Raw genomic sequence first — 21,382 nt, 5'->3', positions numbered from 1 at the left:
TGTCCATCCTACGAGCAACCTCATCTCCAAGCAAGAACCCCTCAATTGAGCTAAGTATTGATTATGATTAGCTACCGGGAACCCACACAGCAACTAGCGTACACTCGTATCATCGTAGCAATTCGTGTTCCTTTGCTCCAACCAGTTCCCAAAAAAAATAAACGCCTTGCAAACCCCGCCTCCCGCACGTGTTAAAAACGCAATATTCGGTTCGAAACCCATACAGCAAGCCTACCTAACTATAGAAATCGCCACAGTCGCCAGCTACCTGAACAGAAAAATCACAAAGAATCAAACCTTACCCAGCAATCACAATGTTCCACCCAATCCATGTGCTTTTGTTTGTGGGGGAATCAGCAAGAAGGGAATCAAACGCCGTCATGCAGTCGCCAGTCATCCTGCCATCAAGGCCTGAGGATGAAAGACCAAAGGAAAACGACACTAGCCGCCATGGGGCGGGAGGATGTCATGGAGCAATATATAGCGAAGTGGCCTATAAGAGGTGAATCTAGACGTCGAGCAAATCCTCAAAGGCGTCGTTGTTGGGGGTGGAGAACGAGTAAGACGCGTCGCTCACCAGAGACTGCTCTGAGTCCCGGCGAGGGGTGGGTTCCAGGGAGCCCATCTTGGAGGGCAGCTGGATGGGGCTATCGAAGCCGAAGGAGAGGTCCTGCGAGCGGGTTGCCCTACTCGAGCTCGAGGGGGTCAAAGAATCCAGGTCTGTTTTCAGAGCGGACGGGCCCAGTGAGTCCTGCTGCGTAATGTTTTTCACCATTGTGCTGAGGTGCAACGAAATAGCCTCATCGTTGCACCCGGCGTGCTCTAATAAGAAGTTCTTGAACAAGAGGATCTCGCTACGGAGGGTGTCAATCAGACGGGTCAGATATTCCTTCCGTTCGGAGAGGAATTTGAATTGATCCCGAAGATCCTCCGTCTGCCTCTTCTTCTTCTGACGACACTTGCTCGCTGCCAGGCGATTGCGCTCGAGGAATTTCTCACGTTTTGCCTTTTCGCTCTCCTTATCACCCGACTCCGGGGAAGACGAGTTGACCGTGCTATTTTTGCTACTCTTGCGACGCTTGCTCGGCGGCTCGGCGCCTTCTGAGGCGGCCGGCTGACTGAAGCTCCCACGGGGGGTGGGGTTGGCGTAGGCGGTGCCCTCGTACGACTGGTACTGAGACACGGAAAACATTTCGTCGACCGAATTGAGTCTCTTGTCGTCGAACGGAGGGGGCGTGGGCTGACCGTTGCGCACATGCGAGTTCTTGAGACCCCGCTCGAGACCCGGATTGGTGAACAGCTGGGGGTCATTCTTCGCCTGCCATGCCTGCAACGATGGAGAGACGGGGTTAAAGCCGAAGATATTCTGTTCTTCCACGGATTGGTAAGACAAAGAAAGGATATCGGCGGTCAAGTAGGAATTAGCGACGGTGAAATGAGAAGGAGCCGCGCTGACGGCGCCAGGCACAACCGTTTCGTTAGGCACAACGGCCTCACCCGGACCAATAGGCCGGCCGAAAGAGGCCTGGTCCGCCATGTTGAGCGTGAACCTGGTCTAGACTAACTGGAAACAGAGCAGAGCCGCTTGAGCCGCTTGCAGAGTGACCAGATAGGATATCTGAAAGGAGAGAGACAGAGAGATAGAGAGGGGGGGGGAGAGAAAAAGAGAGAGAAAGAGCTATCGTGGGGTAGGAGAGTATATGGTTGTGGCGAAAGGAAGGGCAGGAAAATGGATGGGATTTAAAGCTCCGGCCGCGAAGGGAGATGAGACCCGGAAGCACAAAACCGAAAGCAAATGAAGAGTCTGGCACCTGGAATCTGTCGAGCCCAGGAGCGAGCGAGCAAGCAAGCAAGCAAGCAAGCGTGACCGACTTGCAGACGACCACGGCAGGTACGAGTGATGGGAGGCAGCTACCACGGTTGCGAGGGCGGGAGAGAAAGCAACAAAGGATGAACAATGCACTGACAAGTCAAGAACAAGCGGGAAGGTAAAAAGAGCTGGAGAGCCCCCAACCAGTTCAGAGGAAAGGAAGGTTGGTCAGGAGAATATATCCCGACAGAACCGGAAGTGGGGAGGGGAGTCGAGAGAGTGTGTGTCCAGAACGGGGGGGCCGGCCGTAGGGGTCCTTTCTGGGGCCAGCAGCGGAACTGGGACCAGAAAAATCAGGGAACCGGGCGAGGCTGGCCAGAGTGGAGCTGGAGCTGGTGGAGAGCTTGTCAGGCAATCTGCAGGAGATCCAGAATCAGAGATCAAGAGTCAAGGGTATGAGGAGGGGTCAAGGTGGAAATGTAACGGCGAGGTCCACGGAACGGAAGTGTCGGCAAGAGTCAAAAGAGATAGAGCAGACGGGAAGGAAAGAAAGCGATAGGAGAGGAAGACTGCGAGGGAAAAGGAAAGAGAGCGAAAGGAAAGGAGAGAGGGAGGGAGAGCAAGAGAGTACCACGGAATGAAAGAGAAGGAGGGGAAATCCGGATCGAAGTCAATGTGGGAAGTGATACGAGGGGAGGACAGGCCGGGGGAGGTTGGGAGACAAGAATACAGATGAAACGAGGAAGACACGTTGGGAGGGAGGCAGATGAGGATTGGATGGAAGAGAGAAGTGCAGTACTACTACTTGCCAACAGGAATCCGAGAAGTGGTTGCGCAAGTGGCAGGGAATGGATGTTGTGTGTTGTTGCTGGGAGGATGCTTTGGCCGGGGAGGATACCAGAAGGACGTGGTGTGGTGTTGTACCTTTTAGAGACTGATGTGGTAGGAGAAACCAACACACATACAGGAGAGGAATACTAGTAGTGGAACAGGAGTCCAGTGAGAAAAGCCGAGAGGAGAGATAGATGATGGATGAAGCTTCAACTCCCCGATGCAGCTTTGTAGAAATATTACTACTATTACTATTACTACTGGATACTATCCTTGATGATTGGGTCAGTCGCAGTTCCGGCGTCGGGAAGCCAAGAAAAGGCATCCAGTGGACGAGACCTGGCCAGAACCGGCAAGGTTGACATCATGGGAGGAGAACCTGAAGGATGATCTGGAGACTCCACGAGAGAGAGAGAAAGAGAAATAGACAAAGTAGGGATGCGACGATCAGGGGCAGGACAAGATCCCCTAGCCCGCTGCACGATTACGCAGTTGGTTGGCATGACAGATGCCATGTTAGCTGAAGAGGGTGGGTGAGGGAGAAAGTACTAACTATGGAGTAGTGGGTGGTGATTCCACTGGAGTTGCAAATGTACTTTGCATCTACCAACAGATTAGTGGGATTCATGCTAGTACGGTGTCGAGTCTGGTTCATTCTAGAGCTCAAGGGAGCTACAACTGCTAGTTCATCTTCTACAAAGGGAACTAGTGGCAGCTACCTTAGTGCCCTTGTTACCCCAGATATGTTCAACAGAACAGAAGATGACCATCCCAAGTATCTACTGAGTCGAGATCAAACCGAGATAAAACAACCACATCCTCTGTGCCGACAGTTCTCCGAGGCCGAGAACCTTGTCTAACTAAGAGGTCCCAGTTCTGATATCATCATCCATCCCCAAACGTCATCCATCATGGGAGAAGCTGGGACCAAGAAAATCCACTCCTACCCTGGACCTTAAAAAAGAAAGATACGGGTTTCCGTCTTCCCCGTCCGGTTCCACCAGCAAATGGTTTCCCATTTCCAATCCAGCTGCAAAGTCAGGGGGGAATAATCAAAAGAGGAAGAGAGTAACAATAAAATGTGATTCTCACAAATTAGTATCAAGTCACTTTGCTGGACTGGATTATAATCCCTCACTCATGAACAAGGAAGCACTAGAATGCAAAAGAAAAGAAAAAAAACGAGGTGGATGTCCGGTTTCAGGGAAAGCCAAGTCCTGCTGCTGTCGACGCTGATTGGCGGTTTGAAGTTCCCGACGGGCGGGCCAAACAGCCCACTGACTTTTTGTCACCAGAACTCTGTTTGTTGGGTAGGATTGAATATTTATTTAGTTAGATAGATGGAAGTGGTCTCGATTTCCCGGTTTCTCATCCGGTTCCTTGATTGGAGTGTATGTCACACATTCCAGATACTAGTAGTAGAAGAAGAAATATATAATAGCATTAATATGATATTTCCATGCTAGTGGAAGGGGTCAGAAAGGAGATCCACAGTAGCTACTAACATCGTTTAAGCACTGAACAGGAGGAGTACTTCCTTGCCAGCTGTCAATCAGCTGGGTTCGACTGACCTGATTCAGGTCTATATTTTACTCCTTTCATCAAATTTCATCAGATAAATTATCCTTCCATCAATAAAAAGAATAATAATTACCTTCCCCCCATCCCAGGGTCAGATAAGAACTGGTTTTTACCCAGACAACTCATACCAACGGCCGTCAACCATGAAGATTATCCACTAATCAATCAAGTGATTGAAATCAAACTGTCCACGAGACAGCCAAGGTTGTTTCTACTGGAAGAGACAAAAAGCAAAATACATTAATGAAAATCATTTCCAGGACAGACTACTCCGTCGAATGAGTACTATGAACGCGTAACCAACATCTGGATTATCCTGATATGTTCCCTGATGGAGAGAGATGCATATATGCATAGCACTCTAACCGAGATACATAGCTACTAACTAACTATGGTGAACAAAGATAACCTAGTGTCAAGTAGATTAGTACTTCCAGTCTATCTACTTTAGTACTTAGTTAGTACTTACAGTAGTATAGTATGTAATGATATTCCCCACGGCCCGGCTTTTTCCTCCAACGAACCACGATCCACCGATCGACAGAGCTTCTACACTAATTGACCACTACTAGTATATCTCTCCACCTCATTCCACATCACCAACCACCAACCACCTGTCATGATCCCACTATCTTCCTAGGAGTCCCTACACAGCATTACAAGGATAGTCAATAATTAATCTATTTTACTCTCCTCAAAGGATCAATGTCTATCATCTCATCTCATCTCATCTCATCCCATCCCATCCCCATCCCCATCCCCATCCTATCATATTTACATTTGTTCTTCTATTCTCTCTTTCCGTCCGTCCCCCCGGGACCGGATTCAACCACCGGTTGGATTGCTCCCTTCCTTATTCTAATTCAAATCGAACCGATTCAATTCAAAAATCGATTTAATTCAATTCATTTTATCCCATTGTGGTCTTCGCAGTAGATAGTAGTTCCGGCTTGGAGACCCGCTTTCATCATCTTCCAAGGAAATTAATTAGATAGATTAGGATACTTTTGTGGGCTAGGCGAGGCTGGATTAACGATGCCTGCGTGGCCTAGATAGTAGTTGTTTTATTTGTCTATTTGCCTGTTTCAAGGTTCTGGATCAGGGTCAGGGTCAGGGTCAGGGGATCTGGGTGTTCTGTTGGGTTCTATTTGTTGCTATGCTGTTGCTACCTACTGCTACTGCTGATATCCTGATTTGCCCTGGGGTCGGAGATATACCTTCATCCTCTAGTTACTCCATACAAAGTACATGAATATACTCTTATTCCCCTCTGTGCTTGTGCTACTGATGTATTCGGTAAAAGGTCTTGTTCTCGTCCTGCCACGACACTCGCCGGGACCCGCCAATCAACCTCCCTATGCGGAAGAGGCGTATGCACCTCCAACAGGGATGCTGTCAGGTTCCCGGCCGCCCCCCGTCAAAACGGTCGCGGGTGCTGCAGGATGATTGCTTCGAAACCTTCCGTCGGGGCCCAGTAATGCGGTCTCATTCCTGCTTTTGGACAGGGCTCCGCTCTCTCTCTCTCTCTCCACTTGCTCTGCTCCCAGAACCGGATGCTCCCTCGGCTCCGCTGGGCCTGTGCCCTCTTCCCCCCTCCCCCCCGTCGTACTAACTATCATCCACCTTCTTTCCTGATTTCCCCCCTCTCCCCTCTCCCCTCTCCCCTCTGCCTCTTGCCTCCTGCCTCCTGCTCTCTGCCTTGCTAATCATTCTATCTTCAAACTCTACACAAAGTACACACTCGCTTACACAAAGACACTACTACCATGCTGGATCATCACTCCCCCACCGACCCGCTGAAGGTTCGCGAAAATCCATGGTGATGCGCAATGGCCCCTCGATGCTCCCAGATCCGCAGTTGTCGACTCACCCCCCGCCAACTGGCAATGAGCATCGCTGCCACCCGCTGGCTTTCAATCTCGCGCTCAATGGCCCGGAACGTATCTTCTTGATTCTCCTCCCCCTCGCGTTCCGTCAGCAGTGGCGCCAGAACTCCACTTAGTCGGTCTAGGTTCAGCAGCCCCGACCCAATACTGGCCCGGCAGACGCTGCCCCGATATCCCTGGCGTTCCAGCTCAATCAGTCGCTGCGTCTCATGCAGCAAGAGCGCACTGAGTCCAAAGACACCACAGATAAGGTTCAGCTGCATCGAGTTGCTGAGGGCTAGAATCGCCAGACTGATGGCCTTGACCTTGACGTAACCCCGGGGCGAAAGCCCCCCGAGGCAGCTCCTCCGCCGCTCCATTGGCTCGCTCGTCAGGTGGCCATGGCATATCTGGACCAGCACTCGATAGAGCCGGCCCGACCCTAGAATCCCACCAGGAAGCCCGGACAATAGCGCCTTGAACGCCCACGCCACGCTTAACACTCGAATCGCGTCGCCACTATCCCCATCCCGGTTCAGAGGGTCGACCACATTCGCCGGCATCGTGCCACTCGCAACCGTCATCTGAATCTTGTCGTGCTGCTTTTCCGCCGAATGCACCTGAGTGGCGTAGTAATCGTACGTCCGCGCCGCTAGTTTCGGATCCCCGCCGTCGACAAAGACGTTTCGGACGGTAGGCGCTATGAAATGACGTCAATAAACCAATAGCTTGCGACGGAAAGAGTCTCCTAGTGGAGCCTGGTGGGTTCCTACCAAAACATCCTAGATAGGTGATAATCGCCACAAAGCATACGGGTAGCCTCAATTTTGTAGGAGCAAAGTCGGCCGGGAGTGTGAGCAGATTGTACCCGCCCAGCCGAGCCAGGTCTTTCAGGGGTTTGCCCTTCAATGAAGTCATATCAGAGGATCGGCGCGAAATGCTGGCGAACGTCCTGATCCGACGCAAGGTTCGTTTGCGGGGTGCGTCGGAGGATCCAAGCTGGAGCGTCGACCGCATGGTCCGTAGGCGTCCGTAGAACTTGTCCCGACGTCTGGGATGATCATCTCCGGCGGCTGGATGGGATTGGCGACTATCAGGAGATCTTTCAGCTACGATGTCGTCAGTCAGTAGCATATTACTCGTCGATCTTTGCTCGGGAGCACACCGACCTGACATCTGACCCCATTCAGCATGCCCGTGGGCACCGAGGGTCTCGTCGACCTCCAGCGGCTCAAGACGCATTCTACTGGCCAGCTCATTGTACGCTATAATAGCCGCGTGGCGATCTCCCTGCGCCAATGCGTAACTGTCGTCAAGCGAGGCGGCAAAATCCGAACTCTGCCTTGATGAGCGCCGAGATCTGTAGGAGCGGGTCTGCGCAAAGGGGTTCTCTGGCTTCTCTGTAGTCCGAATGGGGTATGCCGACAAGACACTCGCACCACTGCACTCCGAACTATGCTGTCTGGTAGAGGACGTAGTGGCTGCCTTGAGATCGTCGTAATTGACACTGGACTGGGGTGTAGAATGAGATGCCTCTTGAATATCACTGCAGGGATCATGATACAGACAGTCCTGATCAACCAGGGCAATGGGCATTGACTTCCGCTTCGACGGATCATGGCAGACAGTCACGCTAGTGAGATCCGAACTGAGCGAGTACACCGTCTTGTCACTGACCTTTCTATCGGCATCTCCATTCAGAAGGTCGCTGGACGGAGTGATCTGAAGCCCTACGGACTGCTGCTGGTTCTCTTGATGGTCAGTAGGCGTTGAACAGTCCTCATCACAGCCCTCTTCCACCACAATAGTAGGCTGGCCAGAGCAACCAGACGACCCTGACGTGAGTCGAAAGTGTTGCGACTTGCGCGAGCGGAAGAGCGTTTTGAAGCCAGTCAGTCTGGAACCTTTCTCTGCTGAATATGAATCTAGGACCGGCCTCTTGGGAGCTGCCACATCCTTCGGCAAAAGGACTGTATTCCTCCTGCTCTTGTGCTGGATTGCCATGTCCCTCGCCCCGAGAGACGCAGCTAGCCCAGCGTTCACCGACGAAAAGGGCGCGGAAAGTGATAGTCTCTGGTCCATGGATTGTTTCAAGCTGTCGCTGGCACTCTCAAAGATATCCATCCTGAAGTAGAGGTTGTGTAGATGGTTATGTATGGTAGATCAGAAGATGCAATGATTGTTTAGAGCCAAGCACTCGGTGTGGTGTGAGGATCGCTCTTTCCTCTCTTGTCCGGCAACAGTAAGGCCCGATGAGGAAGGCTTCATTCACCGGGCAGACTCATCGACAATGCGGACCAACCGCAATGCACGTCTATATATGTGAATGTAAATCACGTAGCATGAACAGGGAATATTCAACGCTAAAGATTCAAGATGAGGACTGCCTCTCAACGGCAGAAGCCTCATGGATTTGCCTGCTATTACATCTGCAATAGCCAATGCTCACAAGTAACGACTGACTCTTCACGGCAAGCTGCCCGCTCTTCTACAGCTGAAGCTATATGACAATGTCTAAATGTATTGTGTACACGAGTGCCTTTGTAACCGGGATATAGACCTGTTGCGCCATAAAGTACCGTCTACTTTTGCATTTCAAACAAGACGGACAAAAGCCCAAGTGCTCAAATACCAAGAAGCAAATATAAGAGGGTAGAACCGTCTGAGAAGTCAATATCGTGCAGTGGGCTACCGTTGCCAAACCAAGGAGGCATCGGAACCGACACTAACACGCGAGAACGCCTTTTCCATGCAAGTTGTAAGTATGCGTAGCAGCGCGAGAAGCGCAAAATACATTGATCATGATGACTCGTCATTTTCACCCTCCAGGAGGATGTACTGGAGAATATCACTCAATGTCAGGACACCCTTTAGCCGGAAGTTGTCGTCCACCACAACCAGGCGGTGTACGCGGGATTTGCGGATTGTGTCGAAAATGGTATCCAGACCATCGTTCAGGGAGCATGTATAGATACCGGGGAAGTCCTGGAGCAGTGAGCCAAGTGTCCAGGAACATCGTATATAATAGAAACAACATACCGGAGATCGCTTCTTCAACGCCTCACCCACGGTTAGAGTCAGATCATCATATACACCTCCTTTGATCAGCGTTATCACGTCGACCGCCTCAAAGACGTTGTACACAACACCTGCAGACGGATTGCAAAGTCAGTACTGATATATGCGCGCTCCAACGTAGTGTCACTCACCTTCAGTGTTGATAATGGGAACACTTGATATGCTCCGTGAGACGAGGATGTGAATCACGTCGATGACAGGTGTATCCATGGATGCAACTGCTATGTTGTGGTACGAGCCCAGCAAGATCTCACCAAGGGGTTTCCGTAACTTCTGCGTGTCATTGACGTTGACAGCGACAAACTTCAGGATGCGATATTGGGTGAGAACACTCAGAACAAGGGCTCGATCGGTCTGACTGTCAAAAGTAACCAAAGGAATCCTCCTGGCGCGAGACTCGAGCATGCGCCGACAAGCCTCGTAGAGCGGCCGCTCTGGGTCAATGGATATCGTTTCGGGAGGCGCCACATGCAGCGCCTTTTCGACCTCTGAAATGGAATGTCAGCGTGTGTAGGCTCTTCTGCAATGAAGCGCAAGACGCACCTCGTAGACTATCCAGGCGGAATTGATCGATCTGGTTCAAAGCCTCGGGGTTCTGGTAGTAGTACTGGATAACATTGATGTAGTCGGATGTGGTGAGAAGACCGGCAAAGGTCGAAGATGTGGAATCCCATAACGGCGCCGAAACGATACCTGTATTGTGTATCCGTCCAGTCAGTGAGACCGCACTCGCGCATAGCCCGCGGACCCGCGGAAATGGGTAGGAAGGAACACATGCCGTTCTGTATGAGGATATTCAAACTCTCCTTGACGGACAGCGATGTATCGAACATGATAAGCCGGAAACTGAGTGGAAGGACATCATAGCTGGTACGGACTTTGAGGAAGTTGCGAATGGCACGCTACAGCGATTAAGGTAGACCAGAATCTTATTAGTTCAATCCGTTTAATCCACCTTGTGAAACAATTACGAGCAAACAAACGCCAGCCAAGGTCACGGCACAATCGCATTGAGCGCAAGCATGGCAGACCCGGGCCCATGGCAAACAAAGTGATATAACATGGCTTATGCACGAAGTGCAGTGTGGACCAAGGAGGGGTAGGGCGCGTTGGACATCAGCGGGGCAAACAGGAGGATTTCGGGGGACGAAAAAGCAAGCAACGAGCAGAGAAAAGGAAAGGAAAAGCAAAGCAACTCACTAGGGCCTGACGCTCTTCCCGATCGATCGCCCTTTCGGGCTGAGGGGGGCCCATTGGGTGTGATAGACCTCGCGGCCGGAGAAAGAAGGCGGGATACACGAAACCTCCCTCGTGACCGCGGACAGGACGACAGTCCGGAACAGGAGAGGGGATGGGCGAGGGATAGGAACCGGTGGAGGAGGGCGGGCGAGGGTAAGGCTGAATTGGAGTGGACCGAGGAGAGGCAGCAGCAGCAGCAGCAGCAGCAGTAGCCGTGCTAGTCAGCGCAGTGATGGTGGAGGTGGTTGTGGTGGTCGTAGTATTGGTAGTGGTAGTAGTTGTGGTGGTGGAGGTGTCGTCGGTGATTGAAAGCGGCCGCCCGGAAGTGTTGCTCATTCTGCCCGTGGGGACTACGGCCACCCGCTGGGGAGCTTCCTCCATCTTGATTGCCCAGTGCCGCTACCGTCGTGGGACCGCAAAACACATCCAGACATTCAGAATGGAGGAGAGGAGGGGTTAACTGTGGGTGGACAGGATCTTCCAGGCCGGTAGGATCAATAGCAGCTCGAGGATTGATGCAGTGAACAGGGGTTATATCCCGCCGGTGCCGCTGGGATAACTGTTCCTGGTGATATGATGGACAGGCGGGGAGGAAGAGGATCAGTATGGGATGGCAAGGAAAAGAGGATGTCTAGGATCATCTGAGAAGACATGATGCGACGAATCATGCGCAGGGTGTCTGGGATGATGCATCACATCTCTTGATTAATTAATCTGCCTACTATCTTAGTTAATTAGGACCCCAGCTCGCCCGGAGATTGCAGCTTAGAGATTGCATTAGGAACGAGGGGCATCCGAAGACGGCATAGAGAGGTGTCTAATGTCCAGTCTAACACTCTGACAGGTCGAAATATGTGCAATATGTCATGCTCTAGTTTTATTTACTATATGCCGCAGCGATCCTTGTCCAGCATTCGTAGTCATCTGTATTGCTGCAGCTTCACTTGCAGTGGTGGGAGGTTGTGACATAATTGCCTGAGGCATACAATGCCCCGCCATCCCCACACGTGACAGGCCACTGCGGAGAAAGCTTCACTTCGCTTGGACTAGCTCCGGTCTCTACCTACACCGACTTGACCCTTTTAGATCTAACCAACCAGATAATGAAAAGGATGCAAAGGTTTTTGAGCGTGTTTGGACCATGTGTCTAATTAAACCACGAGACTAACCGAGAGCTCGAAAGAGAATGATGCCAAAGAATTATAAAGGCGTATCTATGTTTTATGCCACAGCCATGCAATCGCCGACGCTCGAAGAACCAATGAAAGACAGTTTTACCCGGAAGTCGCACAAGTGTGAGAAGTTTTATGCCGTAGGCTGCTCGCCATTCGCTCCCTCTGTTTGAGAAAGACTCGGGCTGGTTCCCGTCTTCAGATAATTCTCAAACTCACCAATACGTTTCCCACCCTGGATCCATCGCTCCTTGTATGCTGCCCTGCGCTGGTCGGCAAGCTTGTTGAGTGTCGGCCAGTAGATCGAGTGGTCATACCGGAACTCGACCTCACCGCCCATGGACTTCATCAACTGGCCTGGGGGCACATGCTGACCCAGGTCCTCGTTGAACTTGAGTTTTTGGCGGGTCAATGGGTCGATGAACGGAGTGATGATCTTGAAGAAACCGAGGATCATGAACGGCACTGGATGTGGTTAGAGGATATCTCTTGCATAAAATAGGGCCAACTCACTGTTAATGACCAGGGCGCGACCCATTCTTTCCGGATAGTGGTTCTGCAGAAAGTTGAGGGTCTGCTTGGCCTGACCGATACTCGCATTCTGACCCGACTTCGTCTCCTTGTAGTTGACGATCAGTGCCAGGGTCTCCTGATCCGGACCCATGAGGTCGATGACGCGCTCAAGCATGAAGACCAAGTGCTGGATCTGACGGTCGCTCGTTTCCGTGTTCTGGTTGGATGGCAGGAGATACAGGCACGGGCGCCCGTGGATGTCATATCCCAGAATGACCTGCTTGCCTGTCTCATTCTCAACGGAAATGTAGTCGGCGGTGAGCTTTTCGATGCCGTACTCGCGGCGCCAAGTGAGAGTGCGCTGCAGGCGCGCAATTGCCTCGGAGACGTTCCATTTGGTTGCGCGCAAGTACCGCAACAGACACTCGCGCGTCAAGAACATGCGCTCATCATCGGTGATGGGGGCGGTGGGAGAGTTCTTAGCGGATGTTGTCGGTACAGTGGTCCATTCCGACACAGCCTTCAGAACTTCCTTGTATTTTGCTTGCTGGTCTGGGGTGAGCTGTGCCGGGGGTGTTGGCTTGGCCGATTCAAGGGGGCGGGGAAAAGGCTTCTGGATGAGACCGTCGGCGGCGGACAATGGCAGTTGAGACTCAAACTCGTCGTCTTTCTTGGCTTGCTCTGTGGATTCTGTGGGCTTAGTGGTAGTCTCAGGGGTAGCTGCGATCTCAGCAGGATCTGAAGGTGACGGGTCAGAAGGGGTGGTCTGTGAGGCGTCGACAGCAGGAGTATTGTCGGCAGGTGCAGCGGCCGGAGGATCTGAGGGAGCGCTCATGATGAAGCAGCGTGCGTGTTCTAGTGTAAATGTGTGTAGATATGTTATGTATATGTGTAAGTGTATGCCGTGTCTGAGAAGCAACAACTTTATAAACAATCAGACATCAGCGATATAATAAAGGGGGAGAACGGCAAGCTTCTTCCCGGGTGTCCTTTTTCAGGCCGTAAGATTGAGCAGGGCGGAGTGTTGATCGGCAGGCCCACCGATCGTCAGCTGCAATGCTCCGATGGATTAATCAATTGCAGTCAAAATAATACGTGGTTCCGCGGGTCGTGCTGCGGTCTCATTCAGGCAGGCGGTCACCACAACCAATTTGCGCGTCTCACGCGTCGCGCGTCCATTGCAGTTCCGATAGCAGAGCCATATCGGTTTACTATCCACATTCATCAATAGGCCAGAGTTCGGTCAACATGGAGGACTCTGTCGCAGAGCTCAATGAGCTCTTCGCTGCCGCGGCTCCAGATGGACTTTCCAAGGATGTCCTCACGGAGTTGCAGTCAATCCTGCGCATCCACTCTATCTCTGCGCAGGAGCTCTTCTACAAATGGGAGTCTTACTGTTTGAAGATGGGCCCGGATGAGCTGAAGATGGACCTTGGTACTGTGCGGCTTTTCAAGAAAGACGTACAGGATACGTTGGAGCGAGAAGCCCGCGGCAAAGCAGGCCGGCAGACGACGGAGAGGAAAGCAGCAGTGCCGGCAACCCCGCGCGCTGCTACGTCGGATGTTTTTGGCATGTACGTGGAGTATCAATGAATCAATGGACGAAGCTAATGACTCAGGCTGGACGGATTAACTCCAGGCGCTTCTGGTCGGAATGCCGGCTCAGCCAAGAGGAAATCCGACTTTGCTTCGCCATCGATCTCGAAGATTGGGAGGACTGATCACAATGGATCTCCGATGAGTGCCAATGTGAAACAGACGAACGGTGATGGGCTACAGTACGTCGAGACTCACCAGTATAAGAATTGCAACTGACAAAACAGATCCATTCCGTTCTCCCAGCGCCAAAATGCAGGCGAAACCATCGAAACCATCAACTCACATCTCCCACAAGCAGAGGCCCCTATCGCGCCATACTCCGAAGCCCGTATACGACCAACTGCAAACACAGACCTCAAGAAGTTCGGATACAAGCCCATGGCCATGCGACTGGCCGAGGCCTCCGAAATCCTGGACGACCGCATCGACGAATTCATGGCCTTGTATGAGAAACAGTACGGCAGCGACGAGATCACATTCGGCAGCGCTGCCACACAGAGCACCAGCGAGATCGTGGCCGTCGGCCGCATCGCATCCGACAGTATGGAAGGAAAGCTCAACACAGCATCGCTCGTGCTCGAGACATCAAGACGGACAGGAGCAGGCATCCGGGTTCCATTAAAACTCGAATCCGTGCCCTCAGCCAACTTCTTCCCGGGCCAGATTGTGGCGCTGCGCGGCATCAATGCGTCCGGCAACTACTTTTCCGTCAAAGAGGTCCTCCCCACACCCCTTCTCCCACCGGCCGCATCGTCAGTCGTCAACCTCGAAACCATCAACCAGAGACTCGAAGACGCTGGTCCAGCACCATTGAACGTCCTTATCGCTGCCGGCCCGTACACGGCAGATGACAACCTCGAGTACGAGCCACTGAATGAAATCTGCCGCAAGGCAGCAGACACCTACGCGGATGGCCTCGTCCTGCTGGGGCCGTTCCTGGACATCGAGCATCCCCTGCTGGCCTCGGGGGATTTCGATCTGCCCGAGATCAACGGCGTGGACCCGGATACGGTGACGCTGACGACGGTATTCCGGCACTGCATCTCAACGCCGCTGCAGCGGCTCGTAGCGGCTGTCCCCAGCATCACGATCGTGCTGGTCCCGTCAGTGCGCGATGCCGTGAGCAAACACGTCTCATGGCCGCAGGAGCAGCTCCCCAAGAAGGAGCTGGGACTGCCAAAGCAGGTGCGCATGGTGTCGAACCCGGTGACGCTGTCACTGAACGAGACGGTGATTGGAATGTGCTCGCACGATGTGCTGTACGAGCTGCGGCGCGAGGAGGTACTGCACGGGAAGCCGACGGAGGGAAATCTGTTGACAAGACTGCCAAAGTACATGATCGAGCAGCGACACTTCCAGCCGATGTTCCCGACATCGAGTAGAGACATGCTGCCACGAGCGGGGACCGGGCTAGCAACGGGGGGGATGGTAGATGTGAGCTATTCGAAGCTGGGCGAGTGGTGGAATGTGCGGCCGGACGTGTTGATAACGCCGAGCATGCTGCCGCCGTTTGTTAAGGTGCCCTCCAATCCCCCAGATATACCCACATTGATACATCTATGCTGACAAAGTGAATAGGTAGTGGACAGCGTAACGGTGATCAATCCCGGAACGCTTTCAAAGCGCCGCGGCGCAGGCACATACGCACAGATGGCGATCCAGCCGCGGCGGATAGAAGAAGAGGAGAGGGAGCAGAAGCAGGTCAGCCATAAATTGTATGAACGGGCCCGGGTAGACATAATACGGATATAGCGGTAGTAGTATACATGATAATGATGATTCCATGAAAGGATTCCTAGCATAAAAACAGGGGTATAATAGCATATCATAGCCATAACAATAACCATAACACCATCCCCATCCCATCATACCTCTCAAACACACACACAACAACCCATCCCTAAAGACAAGATAACGAGAAAGACATAGAAGAATCACCTCAAACAAACCACCCTCCTCCTCCCACCCATCAACCTCCCCTCCCCTCTAACTCTGACCTTGTCCCCTCCACTACCACTCCCACCACCACTCCCAGTAACCAACCCCTCCAACCCCAAATCCCTCCAAACACCCTCCCCCCTACCACCAGCACCAGCACCACCAGCACCACCAAACCCCCTCCCCTGAAGCGCCATGGCTCTCGCAATCCCAAACGCAGCATGCTGGTCCGGAACTACATCATCTTCGTCCTCGGGGTTGGGAGGCTGATATTGTGGCGGGACGTAGATGTCTTCGATGGGGAGGAAGGATGGGGTGAGGGTTGGGGAAGTGGATGATGTTGCTGCTGCTGTAGCTGCTGCTGCTGCGATTGTTTGGCTGTTGGCTGTGTAGGGATTGGATGTTGAGTAGGGGTTGCTGGTGGAGGTGCTGGTGTGATGTGGTCGCGTGAAGTCTTCGAAGTAGTCTGCTAGGCGGGGGTGGTGCATGTGTATTTGCGTGGGGGTGGAGTCTTTGCTCTGTTTATGGAATTTCATGTTAGTGTTTATTGTTGTGGTGGTGAGATGGGGATTGAGGGGGAGAAGTGGTGGTGGTAGTGAGGGGATGGAGGGAGGGGGAGGTACCATTTTGGAGAAGGATTGGTCGAAGTTGGATATGGAGTTGGAGGTGAATTAGTGTGTGGTTGATGTGCTTAGTGTATGGTTGGGTATGGTTATTGTGGGTTGAATTGGATGTGATGTGTTGTTGGTGTCTGTTGTGGTTGTGTTTGTGAGGAGAAAAGTAGTGGTGGTGTTGAGGTCGCGATAAGGTACGGAATGGAGTAGTATCACCGCTTTCATCCCGACTACATCCAACTACGTTCAGTTACATCCAGCTACAGTCAAGTAAAATTAAATGTAAACCATTAAATCGCCTAATAACCACTAAATAAATACCTACATATTCGTACTCATCCGGTGCACTATAGGTACTGCACTCGGCGGCAAACTGCCCATCTCCGTCACCACCATATCCACATACTCCGCTGGCGTCACATCGTACATGATATTCAGCAGCTGCAGATTCGCCGACTCCTTCCAATCCTCCAACGGCGACGACTTGCTCTGGGCCGCCGTGCTCGTCTCCACCGGCGCACTGCTAGCCTTGCCGCCCTTCTTGGGCTCTACGGCCGGCTGCGCCGCAGGATCCGGCAATCCGGTCAGCTGCTGCACTGGCTCGACCGTGACTAGCTCATCGGCGTCCGCAATCTCGTTAACAACGATACTGTCCAGCGCAACGCGGTCTGTGAACTTGACTGTCTCGCAGCACACGATGACGGGCACCTCGACGCCGCCGGCGCGCTCCTTGGCCGACATGGCGACCAGCGCGGTGCCGACGCGCGAGTACAGGCGGCCGTTGCTGGTCATGGCGTGGGCGCCCAGGAACACCTTGGTGGCGTCTTTGATGGCGTGGCTGATGCCGTTCATAAGCGAGTATTGCACGTCCAGACCGGCGTTGGCGAGTGTGCGCGCCAGGTTCTTACCCTCGAACAGTGGCCGCGAGTCGATGATGGAGACGCGGAATTGCTTGCCCTCCTTGTGTGCCGCCAACAGCGTCTGCTTCACAATCGAGCTGCCTGCAAATGTCACGATCACATCGCCATCCTGAATCTTCTGTGCTGCGCTGCCTGCAATGACCTGGTCGGCGACGGTAATCTTCTCGCGGATGAAGCTGTCGATGAAATCGCACAGCGAGGCCTTGGCGGTAGCTTCGGGGACGGACGGATCAATGGAGGAGATGGCGAGCTTGAGGGCGCGGATAGCGTTACCCTGGCTGATAGACAGAGGACGACACGTAGAGAGGTAGGTAATCTGGTGAGAGAGGTGGGTAGTCAAGTGACGGGCGAGCGAGGTGCCCAGGGGGGTAGTATAAGCTTCGATGACCTGAGAAACGTTAACACATTCTGAGCACACAGTAAAGAAGTAGGTGTAGAGATGAATACCCTCTTGAAAGCCAACAAAGTAGCAACACATCTAGCACTACTACCACAAACCACATAATCCCTCATCTGCATTCCCAGCGCCAGAACCGCCGGATGAACCTCCTTTCCAGCGCCAGCGATCGTAGTCCTCCGCTGCTGGCCATACAAGTGTCCAAAGACCGAAACGTTCTTCTCCTCCTGCTTCTTCTTCAATTCCGCCGCTCCCAGCTGGCCCGTCGCCTGCGCCGAGCCGCGACGAGGCTGCTGTTTCTGATGACCACCCTTCTGTGGCGTCGCAGCACCAGTAGCATCTTTTCCACCAGCTCCAGCACCACCGGGACCCGACGCGCCCTTCTTACCACCAGCAGCAGACTGACCTCCACCGGGCGCAGCACCACCACCACCAGCACCACCGGACTGTTCACGTTCGGCGCGTTCGCGAGCGCGACGGGCGGCCTTTTCAGCTTTGGCTTTCTTTTTCAATTCGGCGGGAGAGAGCGCGGCGCCATCGCCACCAGCAGCGGCGGCAGCATTATCCTTTCCTTTGGATTGTGATTGTTGCTGTTGTGGTTGTTGCTTGGCGGGCTGTGATTGCTGCGGTTTAGCGGGCTTAGCGGAGGAGGCGTTGGCGCCGGCGGCAGCGGCAGCAGCAGCAGCGGCTGGGGATGCTGATGATGATTGCTGGGATTGCATTTCAGCCGGAGGTTGTGAGGATTCCACAGGAGTCGCCATTATGAGAGGAGAAGTGCAGTAAATGGGAGGAGGGGGAGTATCGAGGCGATCGGGAGGGGCATTGGAGACTTTTTCGGCGGAGGAGGAAGTGGAAGAAGAAGTGGATGTTGTGGGGGTCGCCGGCGATGAAACCCGTTCCCGTCTTTGACTCACGCCGCTTTGCTGCTGCTGCTGCTGCTTCATATAAGCTGCTGTTACGGCCAGTAGACTCCCCAAGTATTGCACCACGGTGCTTCCCAGTGTGAGTAACTTCTCCAGTAGCATTACACTGTGTTACTTCACTTCACTTCACTTCACTTCACTAGTAAAGGTAGTGTTTGTGGTGGTTGGAAGTGGAGTCATGGGGACTGCTGAGACCGAATCTCACCGTCGATGACTAGGAATTGCTGTACAGAACATTCATTTATTTATTTATTGCTGAAACCACCATAGATCATGTATACTGACTATGGATTGTTCCTGAGTCAGAGCTGGGCAGACATACCATCAAGCCACAGCCGATGTGCATCGACTAATCACAAGGTTTCATGGTATTCGGGCATCAAGCATCCTTGTCATCCTACCATACAATCATGTCATCGTGCCAGAAAAGTGAAGCTAAAGGCCAGAAGAGAAGAAAAAAAAAGAAGCAGCAAAGATATCATCGCAGTGAGACCCAGTTCAAATCAAGCCAGCGTCTCCAATTATGTGCATCCAAGTCAATCCATCAAACCATCCAACGCCATAATCACAAAGCCACCCACGCTACCCAGCCCAGTCCCATCCCATTCTATTCTCGAGGTTGTCCTATTTATCGATTGTTGGCCCAAACATCGCCCAGCGCTCGTCGGCGCTTCCGCCCTTCAGGCTTCCAGCTGGGTCGGAATCGCTCATGGTCCGTTGCTATCTTGCGCTTGAACATGCTGAGGTCGTCCAGGAGGTTCTCCATGTGCGTCTGCATTTCCTGCGCCTCAACATGACTGGTCTCGCTTTGCATCGTGTCTTCATCTTCCCAGATGAGGTCCGGCTCGGGTTCGGGCTCGACATCGGATGGCGGCGATCGGGCACGGCTGAGCCGCTTGCGATTGGACGGGGAGCCATCGTTCTCATTCACACTGTAAAGACCACTCCGGCGCTTATGCACCACCACCGGAGGGATTGGGTTCCGGATACTGTCCAAGGCCAGCTTGAGGTGATTGCGCAAAGCCTCGTTCTCCGTCTGCAGCTGGCGGATCTTACACTCACTCACCATTTTCGTCTCCTCCATCAGTCGCTGGAGCTTCTCCACCTTCTGCTGATAATCTTCGAGGCGCTCGTTCTGCATCTCATTCTCCCGTCGGTTGGCTGCTGCCAGGCTGACACTCAGCTGGAGCGTGCGGATTGTCTCCGCCATCTCGGCAATCTGCTTATCGCGTTCGGCGGCGGAGAGGTGGTCCTGGTTAACCCGGGCGCGTGTGCGGATGCGCTTGGCTTGGTCGGCATATCGTAGGGTAGAGAGCGTTTCCTCGTAGTCACTGGGGGAGATACACGCTATCATCGCCGTCTTCGAATTTCCACCGAGACTATCTTTCAGCAGCCAGGTCAGGATCGAGTCCCGATACGGGACCACGTCCTTGCCCTTGCGTTTGCCTGCTCGACCCGGCTTCGGATCTGCCAGTGCGGCAATGACTCGGCCCAGTGTCGTCAGGGACTTGTTGATGTTGGACCCCTCGCGCAGTCGTTGACCGGTTGCTTCCGTGGACTTGGCTCGCTCTGAACCCGCCAGATCGACGAGGCGTATTCGCGCTGTGCGTTCGGTGGTTTCGTCGGTTGAAAGGTCGTGATGGATCTGCTTTAGAGTAATGGTAAACACTGCGTGTGATCGGGACGATGTATCGTTCATCTTCGTGCTGGCCACGGTGCGCGATACGTCGCCCTTGCGCATGAACTTCATGAGTTCATCGAAGCTCTTAACCGTCACCTCCGTTAGGTCCTTCACATACGGGCCTTCCACCGGGGACTCCCGAATACGAAGGTAGTGCGGCGGGTCGCTCCGAGGGACCAGCAGATCGCGTACATGTTCATTGTAGACCTCAAAGTAGGAGACGCGCACGTTGAAACTGATATCCGGTGATTCGGCGCTTTCGATACGTTGGAACAAGTCTTCGCAGGTTCGAGGAATCAGTCCAGGCGCTTCCGGCGTGCCCATCATGGTGTAACTCTTGCCAGAACCTGTCTGGCCATAGGCGAAGATGCAGGTGTGGTATCCCTCAAAGTTGTGGTCCAAGAACTCTTCTCCTAAGCAGTTGTAGACGTCTTCCTGGTGAGCGTAATGCGGGTCCCGCTCGTTATGTGACCAGAAAGAGTTGTCAAAGACAAACGATTTATCCTCCAACACCTTTCCGCGCGCCTGCGATTTAGGCTTTCCTTCGTCTTCCGGGCTTATCTGAGGCGCTCGAAGTTTGGTCGTCTGCGTATGCGGGTCCATGCTGATCAGACATTCGGCATTGCGGTTGATCTCTAAGCTCCCAAGTATGGGATGTCTGTCAGCTTCCACCCCGTACTACTCTTTACCGTTCAGCCAGACGTACCTCTGGGAAGGAACTTTCTCACTCGGACGACAACGCGCACGTTGCCGCCGCCGGCGGAAGGACTAGACATGCTGTCGACTCGGTGATGCGCAGAGACGGCTACGCCCTCGCGTGCGCGCAGCGACGGACTGGATGCGGTTGATCGTAACGTAGCGGCGGAGGCAGTCATCGAATGGGCCGAGGGACTGGTGATGCCGGTGATCGCGGAGACGCCGGACGACGAGGCGGAGGATTGGGAGCCAGGCCCGGAGCCGTGGCCGATATGGTGATAGAAACGGGGGTCCAGGGACATTTCGTGACCGTGATCCCTCAAAAACTGTACAAACTGAGTGAGGTGCTCACGATGGCGTTGAAGTAGGCAATGGTACATACAGGCAACTGTACCACTGAATGGTAGGGACCGATAGGCGGGGGTTTTATCGAGGAGGGAATGATATTAAGGGTATGGGTGGTGGTGGTGGTGGCTGCTGGGTTAGTGGACCCAAGAATGGGCGTAGTGCTCGCCCTCGAAAGGG

The 21,382-nt window shown here is 53.2% G+C and overlaps 8 protein-coding genes across 8 annotated transcripts; 1 reads left to right on the top strand and 7 right to left on the bottom strand.

Moving 5' to 3' along the window:
- Nucleotides 1-508: 508 nt before the first annotated feature.
- Nucleotides 509-1,537, bottom strand: atfB (bZIP transcription factor atfB; the record flags this gene model as incomplete). Its single annotated transcript, XM_067622120.1, has 1 exon — nucleotides 509-1,537. The coding sequence occupies one exon, from the start codon at nucleotides 1,535-1,537 to the stop codon at nucleotides 509-511; it is 1,029 nt and encodes a 342-aa protein (XP_067484569.1).
- Nucleotides 1,538-5,999: 4,462 nt separating this feature from the next.
- Nucleotides 6,000-8,211, bottom strand: ASPBRDRAFT_190636 (uncharacterized protein; the record flags this gene model as incomplete). Its single annotated transcript, XM_067620266.1, has 3 exons — nucleotides 6,000-6,787; nucleotides 6,861-7,196; nucleotides 7,257-8,211. The coding sequence occupies 3 exons, from the start codon at nucleotides 8,209-8,211 to the stop codon at nucleotides 6,000-6,002; spliced, it is 2,079 nt and encodes a 692-aa protein (XP_067484568.1).
- Nucleotides 8,212-8,565: 354 nt separating this feature from the next.
- Nucleotides 8,566-11,022, bottom strand: snf4 (AMP-activated serine/threonine-protein kinase regulatory subunit SNF4). The gene is made up of 6 exons (XM_067623522.1): nucleotides 10,366-11,022; nucleotides 9,944-10,067; nucleotides 9,709-9,858; nucleotides 9,297-9,653; nucleotides 9,127-9,236; nucleotides 8,566-9,072 (listed from the first exon to the last, which is right to left on the bottom strand). Exons 1-6 carry the CDS (start codon nucleotides 10,783-10,785, stop codon nucleotides 8,887-8,889), a joined length of 1,347 nt encoding a protein of 448 aa, XP_067484567.1. The 5' UTR covers nucleotides 10,786-11,022; the 3' UTR covers nucleotides 8,566-8,886.
- A 434-nt stretch (nucleotides 11,023-11,456) lies between these two features.
- ASPBRDRAFT_36538 (CRAL/TRIO domain protein) lies at nucleotides 11,457-13,139 on the bottom strand. Its single transcript, XM_067623521.1, has 2 exons — nucleotides 12,090-13,139; nucleotides 11,457-12,041 (listed from the first exon to the last, which is right to left on the bottom strand). The coding sequence occupies exons 1-2, from the start codon at nucleotides 12,922-12,924 to the stop codon at nucleotides 11,710-11,712; spliced, it is 1,167 nt and encodes a 388-aa protein (XP_067484566.1). The 5' UTR covers nucleotides 12,925-13,139; the 3' UTR covers nucleotides 11,457-11,709.
- Nucleotides 13,140-13,337: 198 nt separating this feature from the next.
- Nucleotides 13,338-15,440, top strand: ASPBRDRAFT_114548 (DNA-directed DNA polymerase alpha subunit POL12; the record flags this gene model as incomplete). Its single annotated transcript, XM_067616828.1, has 4 exons — nucleotides 13,338-13,663; nucleotides 13,709-13,867; nucleotides 13,913-15,206; nucleotides 15,267-15,440. 4 exons carry the CDS (start codon nucleotides 13,338-13,340, stop codon nucleotides 15,438-15,440), a joined length of 1,953 nt encoding a protein of 650 aa, XP_067484565.1.
- ASPBRDRAFT_36536 (Apc13 domain protein) lies at nucleotides 15,375-16,399 on the bottom strand. Its single transcript, XM_067623520.1, has 2 exons — nucleotides 16,250-16,399; nucleotides 15,375-16,144 (listed from the first exon to the last, which is right to left on the bottom strand). Exons 1-2 carry the CDS (start codon nucleotides 16,250-16,252, stop codon nucleotides 15,623-15,625), a joined length of 525 nt encoding a protein of 174 aa, XP_067484564.1. The 5' UTR covers nucleotides 16,253-16,399; the 3' UTR covers nucleotides 15,375-15,622.
- A 162-nt stretch (nucleotides 16,400-16,561) lies between these two features.
- ASPBRDRAFT_115105 (translation initiation factor eIF2B subunit delta) lies at nucleotides 16,562-18,318 on the bottom strand (the record flags this gene model as incomplete). The annotated part of the gene is made up of 2 exons (XM_067616871.1): nucleotides 16,562-17,548; nucleotides 17,608-18,318. 2 exons carry the CDS (start codon nucleotides 18,316-18,318, stop codon nucleotides 16,562-16,564), a joined length of 1,698 nt encoding a protein of 565 aa, XP_067484563.1.
- Nucleotides 18,319-19,108: 790 nt separating this feature from the next.
- On the bottom strand, nucleotides 19,109-21,159 carry ASPBRDRAFT_190631 (kinesin-3 family protein uncB; the record flags this gene model as incomplete). The annotated part of the gene is made up of 2 exons (XM_067620265.1): nucleotides 19,109-20,796; nucleotides 20,868-21,159. The coding sequence occupies 2 exons, from the start codon at nucleotides 21,157-21,159 to the stop codon at nucleotides 19,109-19,111; spliced, it is 1,980 nt and encodes a 659-aa protein (XP_067484562.1).
- Nucleotides 21,160-21,382: the final 223 nt, after the last annotated feature.

The sequence above is a fragment of the Aspergillus brasiliensis genome (assembly GCF_001889945.1).
Source record: "Aspergillus brasiliensis CBS 101740 unplaced genomic scaffold ASPBRscaffold_1, whole genome shotgun sequence".
Lineage (NCBI taxonomy): Eukaryota > Fungi > Ascomycota > Eurotiomycetes > Eurotiales > Aspergillaceae > Aspergillus > Aspergillus brasiliensis.
Note: the sequence above shows the minus strand (reverse complement) of the source record. Positions and strands in the feature narration are given on the sequence as shown.